This window comes from Vulpes vulpes, chromosome 8 (assembly GCF_048418805.1).
Source record: "Vulpes vulpes isolate BD-2025 chromosome 8, VulVul3, whole genome shotgun sequence".
Classification (NCBI taxonomy): domain Eukaryota; kingdom Metazoa; phylum Chordata; class Mammalia; order Carnivora; family Canidae; genus Vulpes; species Vulpes vulpes.
In genome coordinates, this window is record NC_132787.1 from 74,708,830 (window position 1) to 74,729,994 (window position 21,165).

Here is a 21,165-nt window from a genome sequence, read left to right on the forward strand (position 1 = left end):
GAGGTTAGCAAGTATATTCTGTATCCTTTTATAATTGGTCTGAGTTAGAAAGGAAAGCACAAGAAGGCATTTGATGGGGCAATTTCCTACCCACTAACTTCACTGGGACTTGTTTCAGCTCTGTGAAATGAAAACTCAGTGTGTTTCCTTTTTCCAAGAACATTTGTCACTCCAACAGGTTCACCAGAATTGCAGGAGGTACAAATAAACCATCCAGGATGGGCAGCTGACTCCAATCTGTTCTGGGAGCCCACCTTAGTCCTATAAAAGATGAAGGGCTGACGTGCTGATTCCTTCTGGGCAGCCAGGTTGGTAAGTTTCTTCTTCTACAAGGTAAAAGATTAGACAGTACAATCTCTGAGAGGGAGAAAACCAAGCATGTGTGCTCTTGGAGCACAGAATCAAATAGTAGGGCAGGAAACTCCTACCCAATGCTTCCAGAAAAGTGAATGTCCCTGTTATATTGACCAAGATAAGAATTTGTAGAAAGTTCCATCGAAAGATGAATGGATAAAGAAGATGTGGTTTATGTATACAATGGAATATTACTCAGCAATTAGAAACGACAAATACCCACCATTTGCTTCAACGTGGATGGAACTGGAGGGTATTATGCTGAGTGAAATAAGTCAATTGGAGAAGGACAAACAGTGTATGTTCTCATTCATTTGGGGAATATGAATAATAGTGAAAGGGAATATAAAGGAAGGGAAAAGAAATGTTGGGAAATATCAGGAAGGGAGACAGAACATAAAGACTCCTAACTCGGGGAAATGAACTAGGGGTGGTGGAAGGGGAGGAGGGCGGGTGTTGGAGGGGAATGGGTGACGGGCACTGAGGTGGACACTTGACGGGATGAGCACTGGGTGTTTTTCTGTATGTTGGTAAATTGAACACCAATAAAAGTTAATTAAAAAAAATAATAAAATAAAATAAAATCAAGGGAAGACATTTAAAATTAAATCAATGGAAATTCCGTCTGCACGGAACAGATAGTAACACGTTATAAAAAATGCTTCTAAATAAAATTTCGCATGTAGATATCTATATGTGCACTAGGGTATTAAATTCAGGCCAAAATAAAGATGTGATTCAAGCATGTCTTTTGTATCTTGCTACAAAAAAAAAAAAAATGTTTGTAGAAATGGAGAAGCTGAAAGAGAAAGAGAAGTGGTAGTGCATTGTGCCTTCTGGCTATTCTAAGCATATTATTTAGTACAATAAATACTTGAACATAAAAAAAAAAAGAATTTGTAGAAAGTGAGAGGCATTAGGATCTTGGCCCTTCACTTTGGGGTGGCTGAGGGTAAATGAAATTGGGCTAGAATGCTCACCTTCAGCTGAAGAGATGGTTGGCTTTGTCTTTTGTCCTTCTCACAGCAGAGACAAAGCTCTCCTTTACAGACTGCCAAAAGAATTGGACTTCCTTTCTCCTTAGAGGCTGAGCTCAGGGAGGAGGCTAATACAAAGAACATCTCTGGAAAAAGACAATCAGAAACATGATTGATGTCTCTTCCCTGTCGGTCCCCAGAGCAGGGAAGAGACCCTTCTATCTTCTGGAGTTTCAGGCATGATGTGTAATCCCTCTCCCATGACTCTGTGGTGAAAGTCCCCCTCCACTAGTCCAAGCCTCCTCTTCTTCCATTGTCTGGCTCCTTCCTTCTTTCATCCCTTCCATAAAGGCTTCCCTCAGATTTGTTCATTGTTACAAACTCTCCATCCAAATCCTAATGGTCCCTGGGGTTCCTCTGCTGTGCTGCCCACTTATCTACCACCTGCAGGAGCTGGAGGTGTCCCACAGGCTGAGGTGAGCCCCTTACAGGAAGGTCTTAACCTGGCTGTTAGGACAGAAAACACAACCAAGACAGACAGTCACCTGGGCGTATGTAGGTTTTAAATGGAACTGCTCTGAGGGTGTCGGAGTCCAGGACCAATACTTTGTGATCTTGGTCATGAATGCTGAATTTCTCTGGGTATAAGGCTTTCACTTTTGGACCTAGATCAATATAATCAGATATCAACACTTCATACTGAGAATAGAAAACTCAGTCCTTTCTAGTTCACATGCAAGTGTCCCAGCCTCAACTCTCCACCTGCCTGTGGCCTCAAACATCACAGCCCACTGAAGATTTCCCCTGCCCCCAGGCTTTCTACCTCCCTCTGGACAAGCAATTCAGCATGCATGCAAACACATGGGTTATCCATTTTCACAGATGGATCCTATCCAATCTCTGTCACTTACTGCCTTGGGACCTAGGAAAAGTTACTAAATCTCTCCAAACCCCAATGTCTTCACCCGTGAAACAGGTGTAGCAATAGCACCTACCTGGTATGGGTGTTGGGAAGATTAACATGCTTACTCAAATAAGTAATACTTAGCCAGGTGTCTGAACCATATAAAGGTCTCAGTACATGTTAATCTTTATTCTTCCCAACCCTACTTTTTTCAGCCTCTCACTAGGGGCATCATCAGCAATGCCTGAGATGGAACAAATCCTTGCACTGGAGGGCCAGGTGGAAGAGTGGGGGGTGAGAAATTAGACAGAAAGTACCTTAGGAGCTAAGAACCATACACTGAAAGCCATCTGAAGGGTGACATTTTATGGCCATGGATGCCTGTACCCCCACAGCTTTAAGATGCTGATTGTTTAGGGAGACACCGAGACATGCTCTGTAAGTTGCATTTCCAGCACTAGCATTGGGCTGTTTGCCTCTTAAATATTTCCAAAACCTGTCATTCTGTTACTTCTGTTTCCCTCCTATCACACACTGACTTGAGCCTCCCATCATCACGAACTGAGGTTTGCACAGTATCCTCTTAGTTGGTGTTCTCTCACATCATTCCTGACGCCATATGCTTTCTTCAGAGTTCCTTCTCAAGGCACAGAAGAGGTATAAGTGGTTTTAACATATTTTTCTCTAGGGAGTCCATTCTCAAACAACAGCAGGAGCGACAGCAGCAATGGTAGCAGCAATAGTGCTTGATGCAACCTCCCTCACAGAGTCATGGGAGCTTGCTGTGTACCTGTGTGCACTCACTGCCAGTTTACCAGGGAGAAAGCTCACCTGCGGGGGACCTGGGACTCAGGCTGAGGCCTCCTGACTCTGCCTGTGCAGAGGGTGGTGGCGGGGAGCCTTAAACTTGGGCAGACAGATGTTACAATACTTTTAAATTCCAGCATCTGTCACTTACTACCTGTGTCACCTGGGGCAGGTACCCTCCCTCGCTTCCTCAGTTTTTGTACCTGAAAAGTGGTAATGTTAACAATTTCATCTGTGGTTACTGTGAGGTTACACTAGAGGTTCATACTATAGCCTGTGAGAAGGGTCTAGCCCAGAGCCCAGTGGCAATGGCAGTAAGTGACATCGGTTTCATGGTCGCCCCCTGCTGGCCAAGTTTCTGTTTTTCATAAGTTCTCTGAGGTCAGCGTTGCCCACTCCATGGCAATAGTCAGAAAGATCTTGAAGGTTCCTTTTCTTCTCCTGTGCCACTCAGCAAATATGTGTTACCTGCACCTCTCTGTAAAGACAGAGATCCACCCAGGGCTCTTCTTTCTTATTGACCCTCCTGAGATTCACTTCTGTAAAGGAAAAGCCTCAGCCTCATCCCAGCACCCTTAGGTGTCCCCAGTCTCTGATCCTCCTCCTCCCCTAAGCGAACCCCACCCCCAACCCCACTCCCTTCCTCATCCCTTGCCACCCTCATCTGTTCACCCAGGGGCCTTACATGAGTGGGCAGAGCTTATGGAAGTGAGGCTTGGGCCTGGCTCCAGGGGACTTCTGGCCAAGTCTGGAATCAGAGACAATGAGGTTAGCACATGCAATTGGGATGTTCTAAGGATTTAACATTAGAGGTCATTGAATGCTTTACTTTTTTTTAAAGATTTTATTTATTTATTCATGATAGACAGAGAGAGAGAGAGAGAGAGAGAGAGAGAGAGGCAGAGACACAGGCAGAGGGAGAAGCAGGCTCCATGCAGGGAGCCCAACATGGGACTCGACCCCAGGTCTCCAGGATCGCGCCCCGGGCCAAAGGCAGGCGCTAAACCGCTGAGCCACCCAGGGATCCCCTTTACTTCTTTTTGTGTGTGTTTTGTGAACACTAAAGCACAGAGACAATAATAATATTAAAAATAGTTATCATGGTTGGGGCATCTGGATGGCTTATTTGGTTGAGTGTCCTACTCTTGGTTTTGGCAATCTCAGGATCATGAGATCAAGCCCTGCGCTAGGCCCTGTGCTTAGCATGGAGTCTCCTTAAGGTTCTCTCCATCTCCTTCTGCCCCACCCCTTCTGTTCCCCTGCTTGTGTTTGTGCCCATGTGCTCTCTCTTGCTCTCTCTTGCTCTCTCTCTCTCTCTCTCTCTCTCTCAAGAAAAAAAAAATTTCCATGGCCAAAAATGGTGGAAATGGAGATGAAATAGAACTAACTCAGTTTCTGAATGTGGAAATTGCTAGAGTCCTGACTGATTAAAAATCTATGTATTCACAAAAACAAACACATAGATCAATGGGACAGAATAGAAAACCAAGAAATGGCTGCATGGGTATATGATCAACTAATCTTTGACAAAGCAGGAAAAAATATCCAATGGAAAAGACAATCTCTTCAACAAATGGAGGTGGGAAAACTGGACAGCAACAGGCAGAAGAATGAAACTGGACCACTTTCTTATACTATACACAAAAATAGATTCAAAATGGATGAAAGACTTAAATGTGAGAGAGGAAACCATCAAAATCCTAGAGGAGAATATAGGCAGCAACCTCTTTGACCTCAGCCATAGCAACTTCTTACTAACATGTCACCAGAGGCAAGGGAAACAAAAGCAAAAATGAACCATTAGCACTTTATCAAGACAAAAAGCTTCTGCACAGCAAAGGAAGCCATCAAGAAAACTAAAAGGCAGCCTATAGAATGGGAGAAGATATCTGCAAACAAAATATCAGATAAAGGGTTAGTATCCAAAATCTACAAAGAACTTACCAAACTCAACACCCAAAAAATAAATAATCCAGCTAAAAAGTGGGCAGAAGACATGAATAGATGGCTAACAGCAACATGAAAATATGCTCAACATCACTCACCACAAGGGTAATACAAATTAAAACCACGATGAAATACTACCTCATGACTGTCAGAATGACTAAAATAAACAACACAAGAAACAACAGATGCTGGCAAGGAGGTAGAGAAAGGGGAACCCTTTTGCACTGTTCGTAAGTAATGCAAACTGGTACAGCCACTCTGGAAAACAGTATAGAGTTTCCTCAAAAAGCTAAAAATAGAACTACCCTATGATCCAGCAATTGCATTACTAAGTATTTATCCAAAGGATACAAAAATACTGGTTCAAATGGGCACATGCACCCTGATGTCTATACCAGCATTACCAACAATAGCCAAATTTTGGAAAGAGCCCAAATGTCCATCAACTAATGAATGGATAAAGAAGATGTGGTATACATACACAATGAAATATTACTCAGCCATCAAAAAGAATGAAATCTTGTCATTTGCAATGATATGGATAAAACTAGAGTGTATTATGCTAAGTGAAATAAGTCATTCAGAGAAAGGAGAATACCATATGATTTCACTCATATGTGGAATTTAAGAAACAAAACAGATGAACATAGGGGAGGGAAGCTGGTGGGGGGAAGAGAGAGGGAAACAAACCGTAGGAGACTCTGAACTATAGAAAAGAAACTGAGGGTTGATGAAGGGAGGTAAGTGGGGGAGGGGCTAGATGGGTGATGGGCATTAAGGAGGCCACTTGCTGTGATGAGCACTGGGTGTTATATGTAAGTGATGAATCACTAAATTCTATACTTGAAACCAATTTTACTATATATGTTAACTAGAATTTAAATAAAAACTTCAATAAATGGTTCTGGGAAAATTGGACAGCCACATGCAGAAGAATGAAACTAGACCACTCTCTTGCACCATACACAAAGATAAACTCAAAATGTATGAAAGATCTAAATGTGAGACAAGATTCCATCAAAATCCTAGAGGAGAACACAGGCAACACCCTTTTTGAACTTGGCCACAGCAACTTCTTGCAAGATACATACAAGAAGGCAAGAGAAACAAAAGCAAAAATGAATTATTGGGACTTCATCAAGATAAGAACCTTTTGCACAGCAAAAGAAACAGTCAACAAAACTAAAAGACAACCTGCAGAATGGGAGAAGATATTTGCAAATGACCTATCAGATAAAGGCCTAGTATCCAAGATTTATAAAGAACTTATTAAACTCAACAGCAAAGAAACAAATGATCAAATCATGAAATGGGCAAAAGACATGAACAGAAATTTCACCAAAGAAGACATACACATGGCCAACAAGCACATGAGAAAATGCTCCACATCACTGGCCTTCAGGGAAATACAAATCAAAACCACAATGAGATACCACCTCACACCAGTGAGAATGGGGAAAATTAACAAGGCAGGAAACAACAAATGTTGGAGAGGATGTGGAGAAAGGGGAACCCTCTTGCACCGTTGGTGGGAATGTGAACTGGTGCCGCCACTCTGGAAAACTGTGTGGAGGTTCCTCAAAGAGTTAAAAATAGATCTGCCCTGCGAGCCAGCAATTGCACTGCTGGGGATTTACCCTAAAGATACAGATGCGGTGAAATGCTGGGACACCTGCACCCCGATGTTTGCAGCAACAATGTCTGCAATAGCCAAACTGTGGAAGGAGCCTCGGTGTCCATCGAAAGATGAATGGATAAAGATGATGTGATCTATGTATACAATGGAATATTACTCAGCCATTAGAAAGGACAAATACTCACCATTTGCTTCGATGTGGATAGAAGTGGCAGGTATTATGCTAAGTGAAATAAGTCAATCGGAGAAGGACAAACATTATATGGTCTCATTCATTTGGGGAATATAAAAATAGTGAAAGGGAATAAAGGGGAAAGGAGAGAAAATGAGGGGGAATATCAGAAAGGGAGACAGAAAATGAGAGACTCCTAACTCTGGGAAACGAACAAGGTGGAAAGGGAGGTGGGTGGGGGGTGTTGGTGACTGGGTGATGGACACTGAGGGGGGCACTTGATGGGATGAGCACTGGGTATTATGCTATATGTTGGCAAATTGAACTCCAATAAAAAATTTTTAATTAAAATTTTAAAAAATAAAAATTAAAAATAAATAAAAACTTGAAATTTAAAAAAACCTAAATTATATGTGTTGCAATAATTCAGAGGATTTAGTATACACTGTCTACATTACTCTGAGAATAATCTGGAGGATACTACCTGATAAAACATTAAGTTTGAGAAATGCCCGAATGAAATCTCTAGCCATTATCCAAACAACCCTTGCACATTAAGAGCACATAGTACCGGGCAGCTGGGGTGACTCAGTGGTTTAGCACCGCTTTTGGCCCAGGGCATGATCCTGGAGACTTGCAATGGAGTCCTACATCGGGCTCCCTGCATGAAGCCTGCTTCTTCCTCTGCCTGTGTCTCCTCCTCTCTCTCTGTCTCTCTGTCTCTCGTGAATAAATAAATAAAATCTTTTAAAAAAAATAGAAAAGCACATAGCACCAAGGGAAGAAAAAAACCCAAATCCTGTGCTCTAGTATAAAGATTCTATAGTCTTGGCCTTCCTAACTACCTGTCTAAAGCAACTCTTCTTCTCACCACTCTGAGCATTGTTTTCCCTGTCTGTCCCTCCAGCTCTGACAGTATGTGCTTCCAGGAAGTAGGAGGACTGCACATTGGTGGGAAAGGATGGGGGAAGGTGGAGCTGTCCCAGGCCTGTTTCAGACAGAAATCCTCAGGATTCTGTTGGGAGCCAGAATAAGGTTCTTCCCCTTCCACACATGTCACCAACAAACAGAGGCAGAATTGGGACATGGCCTCAATGTCACCATTTGGAGTTCTCCAGAGTTGGGAAATTACAGTATCTGGTGTTTGTGCCTTCCTGGTGCATACTTCTGCTGCCTAAGGAACAGAATGTGCTTTACGGCCACCACATGGCCCATATTCCAGGAATAGGGCTGGTTCCAAACCTCTCTGTTGGCAGATCCACATTTGTTACACAAATGTCCTATTTTTAATTTGGGAACTCTGATTGCCATGTGTGAGTTGAAGGCTCAGGGGCTGGGCCTCTGTCAAGTTACAGGCCTCTCCCTTCACACTCCATGCATTAGTCATTTAGGTTAAAAGCCTCCTCTTTTCATCCCCCTTGAGCCAATGCTCAAGTGCCTTCCTCCCTGGGGCACTCAGAAGTCCTGAGCCAGGGTCATTTCCCATCCCAGACTCAGACAATCCCTCCCACCACTTGGCTTTCTCCTCTGCCTGAGCAGGCTGGGAGGAAAAAGGATGCATTTCAAGGATTCAGAGCCATCCAGTTGGTGAATCAAGACTTCAAAGTTCTAGATCTTTGGATCAAGGTGATCTGTGTATCTAACCACCCTATGTACCTGCGCACCAGTGGCAAAGCTTCATTTCCCTTCAAGGATTTCTCTTGTCAAATTCATTTACCAGGGAAATTCTCAAAGGTCACTTACCATGCAAGGTCTACAGGGAAGAACAAGTCTGTGCACAGACCTCACAAGGTCTTACTTTAGGAGTTATTTTTTGGCTCTTTATGGATATTTGCAAGAATCTTACCTTCGGAGCAGCCATGGGGCTCATCTCTTTCCCAGTCTTCAGATTCCATCTTCACTCCTGAGTCCTCCAAAAATGACATTTTTAACGTGATGAAATGACTCAACAGGAGCCTGGGATGAAGGGCAGGACCTGAGTAGACAGGAAGGAGAAGAGTCTACTGATCTCTGACCCCAGGAAGCCTTGCTGGACTCCCCTAGTGCTGAATGGGTCATCAGCCTTGCTCTCTGCTTAGAAATGTTTTGTGGAGCTGGACCATGCCTCTTCTATCACTCCTTTGGTTTTTGCCCCTCCAAAGCAATGTTTTGCAAACTGTAGGTCACAATATCATTTTTACAAATCTTGACACTTTATAAAAATGAAATAGGAATTTCAAAGTGTATTGTGCCAGTCCTAGGGTTGGCAAACTACAGCCCACAGGCCAAATATGTCCCACTGCCTGTTTTTTTTTAAATAAAGTTTTATTGGAACATAGCTATGTCCTTTTTTACATATTGTCTGTGGCTGCTTTCTAGCTTCAACAGCAGAATGAGTATTTGAAATGGAGATCTTCTGGTGAGCAAAGCCTAAAATGCTGACTATTCCAATCTTCACAGAAAAAGTTTGCTGACCCTCTGCTGTAGTCTATTCTTTGCAGAGAAAGGCAGTTTCTTTGCAGCCTCTCTTCATGGAAAACTGAGCCTCCAAGTTCATAGGAGGCTCAACTCCTAACAACACAAGATTTCTTCCCTGGAGGGGATGAGTGTGGCTTGGAGGAGAGAGATTTCTAAACACTCCTCAGTTCATGAAGAACTTTCCCCAATGTTAGTTCAGGACAACACAGTGAGGGAAGTGAGGCAAAAATTAGTATTTCCATTTTACAGATGACCTGAAGGTAAGTGAATTCTCAGAGGTCACAAAACTCTTAAGTTTGCAGAGATGGACAGTTTATGTGTAAACCCAATCCTTTGAGAAGGACTTAGGAGTGAGACAAAGGGAACTAACTAGTTTTGCAAAAATTAAAAATAGCAAAGAAGAGCTCTAGGGCTTGGCATCAAAGGCAGGGAAGGAGAGGGGTGGATGATCACTCAATGGTTCAAGGAGGGTGAGACACCTGATAGATCTTTAAGGGCATGGACAGCCATTATTTGAGTTTCAGTTGTTACTTGGCTGCATCCCCTAAATCTAGAAGGCAGAGAATTTGGCAGCCACATGATCAGAAAAAGACATATCTAGCAGAAATATAGCTTCTCAAATACATGAAGGCAGTGGTGAGGACAGAATGATGCCCACAGGCTGGAGCACATAGGATATCTCCATGAGCCACTATGGAATTTGCCATAAAAAAATAAATGCAGGTGGCTTCCACAAAGCTCCCTAGAGAAGCAGTACACTCAGCCATCTGAGATAGCTCTTTTTTCACCTGAGAAAACTCAAAATGTAGAGGGTTCCAAAATATTTTTTCTGAAGACCAGTACTTTCTAGATTCTAAAATCAGTCTTGCCTAGAATCTGAAATCAGAGAAGGCTAGCATTATCAGGGTTTCCAGGTTTCCTAAGCTCTCCAGTGTCTACCCGGCTCTTCGGCAATGCTCTGCTTATTGGCAGAAGCCCTCCAAGAAGACATCAGGCTGCTCTTGGGGCTGAGAGCAAGGTGTTCTGGCCAGGTATCAGAGATAATATTTAGAAATTCAGGAAATTCATAGAAGGTCATGCTTCTGGGAAAAAAGGTAGGCAGGGCCAGATGCCGTTCTGCTTCCCCATTCATGTCAGTTGGCCTCTTAAGCTGGAGTCAGTACCACTTACCTGAGCCAAGGATCCCCAAGTTCTGGTTCCTGGAGCTCAGCTTGTCTTCTCCCTTTAGGATCTCTGATATGGAGGGACCAGATCTGGTCCTTATTTTAAAGAATCGGTTTGGGAGTGTATATGCAAATGTAACAGTAACATTCCTTTATCCAGTAATAAACAACATCTTAGATTATCAGTCATACTCATTACCTGCTATGTCCTACACCAAGGAATAAACAAATTCCTGTGGAGTAGTGTCACTCTGCCAAGGACTATGCCACATCCATTCAACACATTTCAAGGCACTTAAGACAGACTGGGTGGCTGCCAGTCTAGTCTGACAGCGAGGGTGTAGGAAAGAAACATGAATGAAAAGAAAGGGGAGATGCAGGGTCTGAGCTGGACACTGAGCCTGGGAAGGAGCAGGTGAATCCCTGTTCTCATGCTGGTTCTTTACTCCAGTCCCAGAGTTCAGTTCAGTGGGGCCTCACATCCCAGAGGAAAATATCCTCCTTTCATCTCCCCTTAAGGAGCACTCCAGGACGTCACTGATACCCCCATCCACCTCTTCTCGGTTCACTCTTCTTCAATGGTGACATGCAACACACCCCCAAGGGACCTTTCTTGATCAAGCTCACCAAGAACTGGCTTCTCCCTATAGCCTGTTGGCTATTTACTTGCTTTACTTATTCTTTTTTTTTTTTTCATTTTGTATTTTGCATTGCATTTGCTCTTGTCATTTAACAAGTACGCTTGTGCTTTACAATGCTAAAAACAGCTGGTCCATTCAGAGGAAAATCCACATGACCAAGTAAGATCATAGCTGCTGGGGCACCAGCAGCAGCACAACAGCACAGGAGCAAGAGCAACAGCCACAGCAGTCTACTGCTCGCTCTCAGTGTGCCAGCCTGGGCTAAACCCACTGCATTACTTAACTCCCTTAATCCTGTGCTCATCCTGGGTCTGGGTGCTGTCCTCCCAGCTTCCACTGTAAAAGGCAGTGAGTTTATAAAGGCTACGCAATTTCCCCAAGATCACACACCAAGTTCCAGGCTGCCCAGGTGTTTCTGAGAACATACCAGCTCCATCTTTCAAAGACTAAGACTAGGGTCTTATCTTCAGATCTTTCATGCTCACATCTACATAACAGACAAATATAGGAATGTGTCTAAAAAATTATTTGGTAACATCATTTCCTATTTACAATGTATCCTGCCTTTTCTATTTTAACATTTTATTTAAATTCAATTTGCCAACATGTAGTAAAACACCCAGTGCTCTATCCCACCTTTTTTACTTCAGATAATATCTCTTACTCTCTGTCTCTCTCTTTTTTATTTTGTAGGTAGGCTCCATGCCCAATGTAGGGTTTTAACTCATGACCCTGAGATTAAGGATCACATGCTCTACTGACTGAGCCAGTCAGGTGCCCCAATATCTCATATCATTTCATCTCATGAATACTTTTCTATAACATTATTTTTAATTGATAGAAGGTATTTCGTTATTGGTCTAAAGATCTGAAAAATGTTATTCACTTGATAGCAGGAATAAAAATCTCTAATTTGTCTGTTAAATGCCTAATAAAAAGAGATCTTTGGAGAATTTTTTGATAAGCCTCTGGGATGGGGATGAGATTTTGAAGGAAAATATGAAATTAAAAAAATGGGAAACCCAACTGAATATAAATTCTGTTGTCCAACAGTCAAAGAATTGGAATGCAATTTTGAAATTGGTTTGATTCCTACATCCTGCATCACCATAGGATGCTAGCACTTCTCATGAGTTGTCCACAGATACAGAGCAGGAGGGATAGCACAGTGCATTCTCTGCTCTAGAACTAGCCATTCCTGAGAAGCTGCACAGGGCTAGGGGAACAAACCCACTTGCAGATGCCCACAGGAGATATTCAGCCTGGTGTTCAGAGCACAGTGGCCAAGGGAGCATGGGAATGCCCTGTCGCTGCAAGCATTTGGTGAAGGAAGATGGGAGTGAGTCCCACATAGGTAGCACCAAGCCCTAACAGATGGCAGGAGCATAGCAATAAGGAATCCAGGTCAGGTGGTAGCCACATATCCAGCTGAGCATCCAGCCAGCATCTGAGAGCCCTATCAGCAAATAGCAGCAGCTTCATCATTGGCATGAGGTTCAGAAGACTGGCAACTTTTAAGAAGCCACAGTGTTAAGCAGTGAGTAGGATAGAATCCAGAACAGAATGCAGAGTAAGAAAGTAGAGGAAATTATGTAATTTCATGTTTGTTGTAAGAAATTTTTGGAAGTCAGTAAAGGGATGGTTGCAATCCCTTTTATTAGTGTTGCTATTAACTAACTAACATCTCCTGACTACCAATTTGCTCATTTCAACCTTATATTTTCCCACCAATGTCTGTATGTAAATGTTTGATATATATCGATATATATTCGGCAGATGTTATGTATAGCATAATACACCTGACCATGAGCAAGAAGAAAGACGTATTAATTCTATTGAGCAGATGTTCTCTATCCTCAGCGGGTTTTTTGTCATCTTTTTTTTTTAATTGAGTCTTTTTAAAATTTATTTATTCATGAAAGACACAGAGAGAGAGAGAAGCAGAGACACAGTCAGAGGAAGAAGCAGGCTCCATGCAGAAGCCCAATGTGGGACTCGATCCCGGGACTCCAGGATCACAACCTGAGCCAAAGGCAGACGCTTAACTGCTGAGCCACCCAGGCATCCCACTTTTTGTCATCTTGTTCTATCAATTATGTAAGAGGTATATTAAGATCTCCTACTATGCCACAGACATATTATTTTGGTCTCTATTTTGGCATTATATATTCTGAAGCCATGTTAATTAGGTGCATATAAACTTCTATTTTTTAAATCTCTCTGGTGATCTGAGATTTTTATACCTAAGGACAGACCCTCTTTATCTCTTTATCTCTTAGAATGTTTATTGTCTCAAAGTTTACTTTGTCAGATATAGATGGCTTCTTTGAATTAGTATTTGTGTGGCACATCTTTTCCCGTCCTTTTCCTTTCCACCTCCTCCACCCTTATGTTTTAGATGAATCTCTTGCAAACAGCATGTAATTGGATTCTGTTTGCATTGTGTAACCAGGCTTATCATATAAACCACTTATGTCAACTCTAAAACATCATGGATCATTTGCCACACCAATATTTTATAGATCAAGACAGATAAACACCACCAATTAAAACCATGACATGGCATCTCAACAATGGCACTATGAAGTGTATAAATTGATCACACCTGCTTCTCCTTGCATCAAAGTTTTTTTCATCAATTCCAAAGGATTTGGCAATTTCTCCTATTTTATACTGCACATATCTCAGAAACAGACCTTCATCCAAAAAAAAGGAATTGCTTCACTAATATTACCTCTTTCCCTACTACTCGGTTTCATGCAAGTCAGAGGGCATCTTTTGGAACATTTTCAACAGAAATTAAACTCAATACATGTAATAATAATGATCCACAAAACTCAACTGATGACAAACAAAGGGGGGTCTGACACAGCAGAGCTCATGTGATGCCATAGTCTACCACATGCCTCCCAATTTCAGAAATGTAAATATATGAGTAAATATGTGTCTTAAAATCAATGAAACAGAGCATTTGGGTTTAAAAACCTACCACTGGGGCACCTGAGTGGCTCAGTCAGTTAAGGATCTGTCTTATGGGCAGCTTAGGTTAAGGATCCCAGGGTCCTGGGATCAAGCCTCACATCAGGCTCCCCGCCCAGCAGGAAGCCCACTTCTCCCTCTACCTGTTGCTCCCCCTGCTTCTGCTCTCTCGCTCTCTTTTTCTGTGTCAAATAAATAAATAAAATCTTTAAAATAAATAATAAATAATTTTTTAAACCCTACCAATGTTATGGGACTTTATATTCATTACTCCTATTCTGTTTCTTCTCTCTCTTCTTGCTTTCTTTTGATTTGAATATTTTTCATTATTCCATTTCTCTCCCTCTTTTAGTGCTTATCCTAGAAATACCCCCATATATTCTTAAATTATAAAAGACTAATGCTAATGAATAACATTATCTTCCCCTCAGACAATCCAAGGATGACAAAATTCCATTTCCCTCAACTTCATCCAATGTATATGCTTCCACTGTCATATATTTTAATTTCATATACTTTCAAAACTATATGATAATACTATTATTTTACTGCATGAATGTTAACTTACTTTTGCCCATATATTTAGTATCTTCTTTGCTCTTCATTTCTTCTTAAATCTATACCTTCTATCTGGGATCATTTTCCTTTTACCTGAAGTATGTTATTTTAGGCTACACTGTCTAATATGGTAGCCACCAGTCACATGGGACAATTTAAATGTAAAGTAAGTAAAATTGAATAAAATTTAAAATTCAGCTCCGTGGTCTCATTAGAGACACATTTCAAGTGCTCATTAGCCACAAGCATCTAATGGCTACTGCAACAGCAAATATAGAGAACTTTGTCATCATCTTCAAAAGTTCTATTGGATAGTGCTTACCTAAAGTTTCCTTTCCTACAGATCTTATGGTAGTAAACACCCTCTGTTTTTGTTTAGCTGAAAATATTCTCATTTTACTTTCATCCTTGAATTCCTAAGTTCATCATTACCAGAAGAGAAGCTCCAGTGTGTACTTAGCCTGTATTGAGATATTTCTAAGGTCTCACTGTCCTACCATTCGCCTCAAGGAACTTTCAGTCTCTGCCAATAGGCAATCTTAAAAACTATTGTGGAGCTTGGATTTTTTTTTTCCAGAGAACAGTCTTATCTATGGGGTCGGAGATAAGTAAAAGGCCACTGCTGTAGCTGGGAATAAAGAAGGAACTGAGTGGGATTGTCTGGGTGAGACTGAAAAGGCAATCATCACTAATTACATTTTTTCTGTCAGAAAATGCATCTTACATCCCAAACTCTCTCACATATGAGTATTGGAAGCTTCAGGGAGTCTGTGGCCACTGTCCTCCAAGAAACTGTTAGAATGTCTAATTATATAACAGCAGGGAAGCACGAAATACATACGACTTGTTAAAATAGCAAACATTAAAAATGTGTGCTCAAAAAATTTAAGTTTGGGTGACTATGATTTTAAAAACTACACATCTTGGGATGTCTGGGTGGCTCAGTTGTTGAACATCTGCCTTTGGCTTAGGGTGTGATCCTGGGGTCCTGGGATTGAGTCCCCACATTGGGCTCCCTGCAGGGAGCCTGCTTCTCCCTCTGCTTATGTCTCTGCCTCTCTCTGTAAGTCTCTCATGAATAAATAAATAAAATATTTAAAAAAAAACCTACACATCTTTTCTATTTTGGGGGGGGGGTTAAAATATAGAATTAAATACAAAATGAAATTTACTGAATGTAAATTTTAAATATAAAATTGTTTAAATTAATTTAACTTATTTTCTCTATTCAGCAGACTGTAACAAAGGAATCCAAATGTACTAAAAAGGTATGAAATAACCTCACTGCAGGGAGTGAGGGAGAAAGGTGTGACCTAAAGTAACTTTGGAAATGAGTGGAGCCCATAAGCCCAAAGGCAAAGGAACTGTACATACGCCTGCTGCATGCAGTTGGTCAAGTTTCCCATGGAGTGTTGAGTACAAGTGAACAACTTTGAAACCATTATACATGGGTACTGGTACTTAACGATTAAGCTAATGAATAGTGGATGGTACCAGCCAGGTTTCTTACTGTTACAGTGAAAGTTTACAGACAAGCATGGGTAAAAGGTTGAAGTGGTCCATGTGGTAATGAATTAGAATTAGAGACATCAGCACAAACTCAGGTTTGGCTTGATATAGTACAGAGAGCTACATATAGAAATACTTATAAATATGTATATATGCCTGGGTTGGTATACACATGTATATTTCCTTGATTGGTCAGCTGGGAGAGCTTAGAAGCAGTGATACCCAGTACAACAAGCATATTTAGTGCCCAGCTGATAGTTTTTAGTACTATTTTCTAATAAAAAGAATCAAGGCTCCTTGGGAAAAATGTCTGAAATTCTATGACTGGGTCAGGAAATGTACAGGATGAGCCTAGAGCACTCTGTAGTGACAAAAAGTAAAAAAGGCAGGGGGGCAGTAATTGGGTATGTCAAAGGGATCCCAGAGCCAACTGAAAGGGTTCCCAGTGGCCAAAGGTGGAACAACTTGAGCAACAAAACAAATAACGTTGCATTGGATTATAACTCAAAGTATAAAATAAATATCCATGAGTCCATACTAATATAAATAAATGATCCAAAAATAAATGAGGGAGAAGAGACAAAACTCTGCACAGGAAATCCAAATAATTTATGCATAGATTTCCTCCCGCAAAGAAGTGGAGCATAACTCCTCACATCTTAGGTGTGGGCTGACCCATATTGACCTCTTCCAAAGAGTACAGTGTTAAAGGCGGGGGTGGGGGGAGTAATGTAACAGCAGAGTAATCTGGAAAACACTTCCTCAGTCCGCTGATCAATGGTTGGAATAAACATTGACAAGTCATGTTGATAACACGTAATTTTGATATGATGTTATGAGACTGGTACTTTACCTCAATGGTCTTCCTCCCATAAACCTGTAACTCCAGTTTAATCATAAGAAAAATATGAGGCAAACACCAATTGAGGGAAATCCACAAAATACTCAAACTGTCAAAGTCTTTTAAACAAGAAAGTCTGAGAAACTGTCACAATCAGAAGGGACCTAAGAGATGGCACGACTAACTGTAATGTAGATGAGATCCTAGAACAGAAAAAGGACTTTAGATAAAAACTACCTAAATCCAACAATCGTAAAACAATCAATGTGATTCATCATATCAGCAAGAGAAAAACCAAGAACCTCTCATTAGATGCAGAGAAAGCATTTGACAAAATACAGCATCCATTCCTGATCAAAACTCTTCAGAGTGTAGGGACAGAGGGAATATTCCTCGACATTTTAAAAGCCATCTACGAAAAGCCCACAGCAAATATCATTCTCAATGGGGAAACACTGGGGAGCACTTAGGGGAGCTTATCCCCTAAGATCAGGAACAAGACAGGGATGTCCACCCTCACCACTGCTATTCAACATAGTACTGGAAGTCCTCGCCTCAGCAATCAGACAACAAAAAGAAATAAAAGGCATTCAAATTGGCAAAGAAGAAGTCAAACTCTCCCTCTTCATAGATGACATGATACTCTACATAGAAAACCCAAAAGCCTCCACCCCAAGATTGCTAGAACTCATACAGCAATTTGGTAGTGTGGCAGGATACAAAATCAATGCCCAGAAATCAGTGGCATTTCTATACACTAACAATGAGACTGAAGAAAGAGAAATTAAGGAGTCGATCCCATTTACAATTGCACCCAAAAGCATAAGATACCTAGGAATAAACCTAACCAAAAAGGTAAAGGATCTATACCCTAAAAACTGCAGAACACTTCTGAAAGAAATTGAGGAAGACACAAATAGATGAAAAATATTCCATGCTCATGGATTGGCAGAATTAATACTGTGAAAATGTCAATGTTACCCAGGGCAATTTACACGTTCAATGCATCCCTATCAAAATACCATGGACTTTCTTCAGAGAGTTGGAACAAATCATCTAAATATTTGTGTGGAATCAGAAAAGACCCTGAATAGCCTGGGGAATTTTAAAAAAGAAAACCATAGCTGGGGACATCACAATGCCAGATTTCAGGTTGTACTACAAAGCTGTGGTCATCAAGACAGTGTGGTACTGGCACAAAAACAGACACACAGATCAATGGAACAGAATAAAGAACCCAAAAGTGGACCCTGAATTTTATGGTCAACTAATATTCCATAAAGGAGGAAAGACTATCCATTGGAAGAAAGACAGTCTCTTCAATAAATGGTGTTGGGAAAATTGGACATCCACATGCAGAAGAATGAAACTGGACCACTCTCTTTCACCATACACAAAGATAAACTCAAAATGGATGAGAGATCTAAATGTGAGACAAGATTCCATCAAAATCCTAGAGGAGAACACAGGCAACACCCTTTTTGAACTTGGCCACAGTAACTTCTTGCAAGATACATCCATGAAGGCAAAAGAAACAAAAGCCAAAATGAACTATTGGGACTTCATCAAGATAAGAAGCTTTTGCACAGCAAAGGATACAGTCAACAAAACTAACAGACAACCTACAGAATGGGAGAAGATATTTGCAAATGATGTATCAGATAAAGGGTTAGTTTCCAAAATCTATATAGAAATTATTAAACTCAACACCAAAGAAACAAACAATCCAATCATGAAATGGGCAAAGACATGAACAGAAATCTCACAGAGGAAGACACAGACATGGCCAACAAGCACATGAGAAAATGCTCCGCATCACTTGCCATCAGGGAAATACAAATCAAAACCACAATGAGATACCACCTCACACCAGTGAGAATGGGGAAAATTAACAAGGCAGGAAACAACAAATGTTGGAGAGGATGCAGAGAAAAGGGAACCCTCTTACACTGTTGGTGGGAATGTGAACTGGTGCAGCCACTCTGGAAAACTGTGTGGAGGTTCCTCGAAGAGTTAAAAATAGACCTGCCCTACGACCCAGCAATTGCACTGTTGGGGATTACCCCAAAGATACAGATGCAATGAAACGCCGGGACACCTGCACCCCGATGTTTATAGCAGCAATGTCCACAATAGCCAAACTGTGGAAGGAGCCCCGGTGTCTATCAAAAGATGAATGGATAAAGAAGATATGGTTTATGTATACAATGGAATATTACTCAGCCATTAGAAATGACAAATACCCACCATTTGCTTCAATGTGGATGGAACTGGAGGGTATTATGCTGAGTGAAGTAAGTCAATCAGAGAAGGACAAACATTATATGTTCTCATTCATTTGGGGAATATAAATAATAGTGAAAGGGAATATAAGGGAAGGGAGAAGAAATGTGTGGGAAATATCAGGAAGGGAGACAGAACATAAAGACTCCTAACTCTGGGAAACAAACTAGGGGTGGGGGTGGGGGTGAATGGGTGACGGGCACTGAGGGGGACACTTGACGGGATGAGCACTGGGTGTTATTCTGTATGCTGGTAAATTGAACACCAATAAAAAATAAATTTATTTTAAAAAAAACACACACACAGCCTAAGAAACCAGAGACAAATAAACTTAAAATGGAATTTTGTTACTTACAAAAAAAAAAGAAAAACTACCTAAATCCAAACAAACTCTACACTTGAGTTAATAGTGATATATCAATATTATTGGTTCATTCGTCATGACAAATGTGGCCTAACAGTGTAAGATGTTAACAACAGAGGAAATTGGGTGTGGGGTATACAGGTGTTCTCTGCACTATCTTCACAACTTTTCTATAAGCCTAAAACTATTCATTTTTTTAGACATTTAATTTTTTTAAGTCCATATGTTTTCTTATACTTTGGGGGTTTGGATCACATGGCACATATTCATTATTTTTAAGATAATAACAATGAATGCAAATTCTCATGCCCCTATCCCCCAAGCTTCTGATTTAGCAGGCCCAGGGTTAAGCCCAGAAGTAGGCTATTTTACAAAGCTCCCCCATGTGATTCTGGTGCAGGTACTTCAATTTGGAGAAACACCACCTCTTCCTGATACGTTTTGTTTAAAAGTGCAATAAAATGTATAACACAGTTGAGAACCATTTGGGGCAATTAGGACCTAGCAATCTGCACTAACAGTGTTTGACCTAGCCTCAAATATAGACAATGGTCAGCATTCTACTATAATAAAAATAAAAAAGTAACATGGCCCTGAACATGGAGAACAACAGTAGTAGGAAGGAATCCAATACATTAAAAAGACAAAAAACAAAACCTGTAGTTGCTTTTTCAGCACTGCTAATTCATTCATTCATACATTCATTCATTTTATTTTAAAAACTTATTTGAATGAGGCACGGTGCTAAATGCAGGAAATAAAAATGGTGAGCAAAAGCAGACACCATTCTTACCCTTGAGGGAATTGTAGCCTAGTGGGAGATACAGACGTCAACTGAAGCTCCACCACAGCAAATGTAAAACAATTCTTAGCCCAAGTGCTATGAAGGAAATGGGCCCAGCTCATCATAGGGACTTTAGTCAAGGAGAGAGGGAGGGTTTCTCTAAGCAAGTGACTCTTCAACTGAGATCTAAAGAAGACATAAGGTTTAACTAGCCCAAGAGGGGAGGTAGTAGCTCCTTGGGGTCATAATGTCTCTGTTATTAATGTAGAATAAGCAAAACTTTGTAAAGGCAGAACAAAGAGGACTCTGCAAATTGCTGCATCTCTCTATCTGGCAGGTCAACACGTCTCACAGACACCGCATCTGCGTGCCATTAATCTTCATGCTCTCCTCCCCCATCAGAGGAAAAGGATCACTGCTCCAGAAGCAAAGAGCCCATGGCACCTACTTTCTTCCTCTCCCACTCAACCCACTCCATCCTCTGGCATCCATAAAGCCAGTTTCCTGACGAAAATTAAAATAAACTGTTCATGAAGGTCTATTTGTAAGATAAGGCTTTAAGCACATCCAGGGCATTTTACTACTCAGAATTCAGCAAAAAAATGGAAGATTTCATTTTCCTTCCACCATCTACCCATGAACTGCAATTACCTTGAGATTCACCAAGAATAAGAGCTGTGAGGTGGGGGTATTATGAGCTCTTCTCAGTATTTCAAAGTATCATAAAAAAAATACATATTTAACTACATTTAGGCCTTTCAGGTTAACCCAGAAATTAGGTCTCTGCTT

General features: G+C 41.0%; 1 protein-coding gene across 1 annotated transcript; it reads right to left on the reverse strand.

Annotated features, from left to right (window-relative positions):
* Nucleotides 1–86: 86 nt before the first annotated feature.
* Nucleotides 87–8,722, reverse strand: IL37 (interleukin 37). The gene is made up of 5 exons (XM_025994711.1): nucleotides 8,644–8,722; nucleotides 3,728–3,790; nucleotides 1,877–1,996; nucleotides 1,335–1,477; nucleotides 87–326 (listed from the first exon to the last, which is right to left on the reverse strand). Exons 1-5 carry the CDS (start codon nucleotides 8,720–8,722, stop codon nucleotides 87–89), a joined length of 645 nt encoding a protein of 214 aa, XP_025850496.1.
* Between the last annotated feature and the right edge of the window lie 12,443 nt (nucleotides 8,723–21,165).

What these genes read in the sequence shown, in the direction of transcription:
- IL37 (XM_025994711.1), bottom strand. Translation starts at nt 8,722, where the DNA reads ATGTCATTTTTGGAGGACTCAGGAGTGAAGATGGAATCTGAAGACTGG. An exon ending in CATAAGCTCTGCCCACTCAT is followed by an intron (nt 1,997 to 3,727) that starts GTAAGGCCCCTG and finishes ATATTGATCTAG; the next exon opens with GTCCAAAAGTGAAAGCCTTA. An exon ending in AACCATCTCTTCAGCTGAAG is followed by an intron (nt 327 to 1,334) that starts GTGAGCATTCTA and finishes TTTACCTTGTAG; the next exon opens with AAGAAGAAACTTACCAACCT.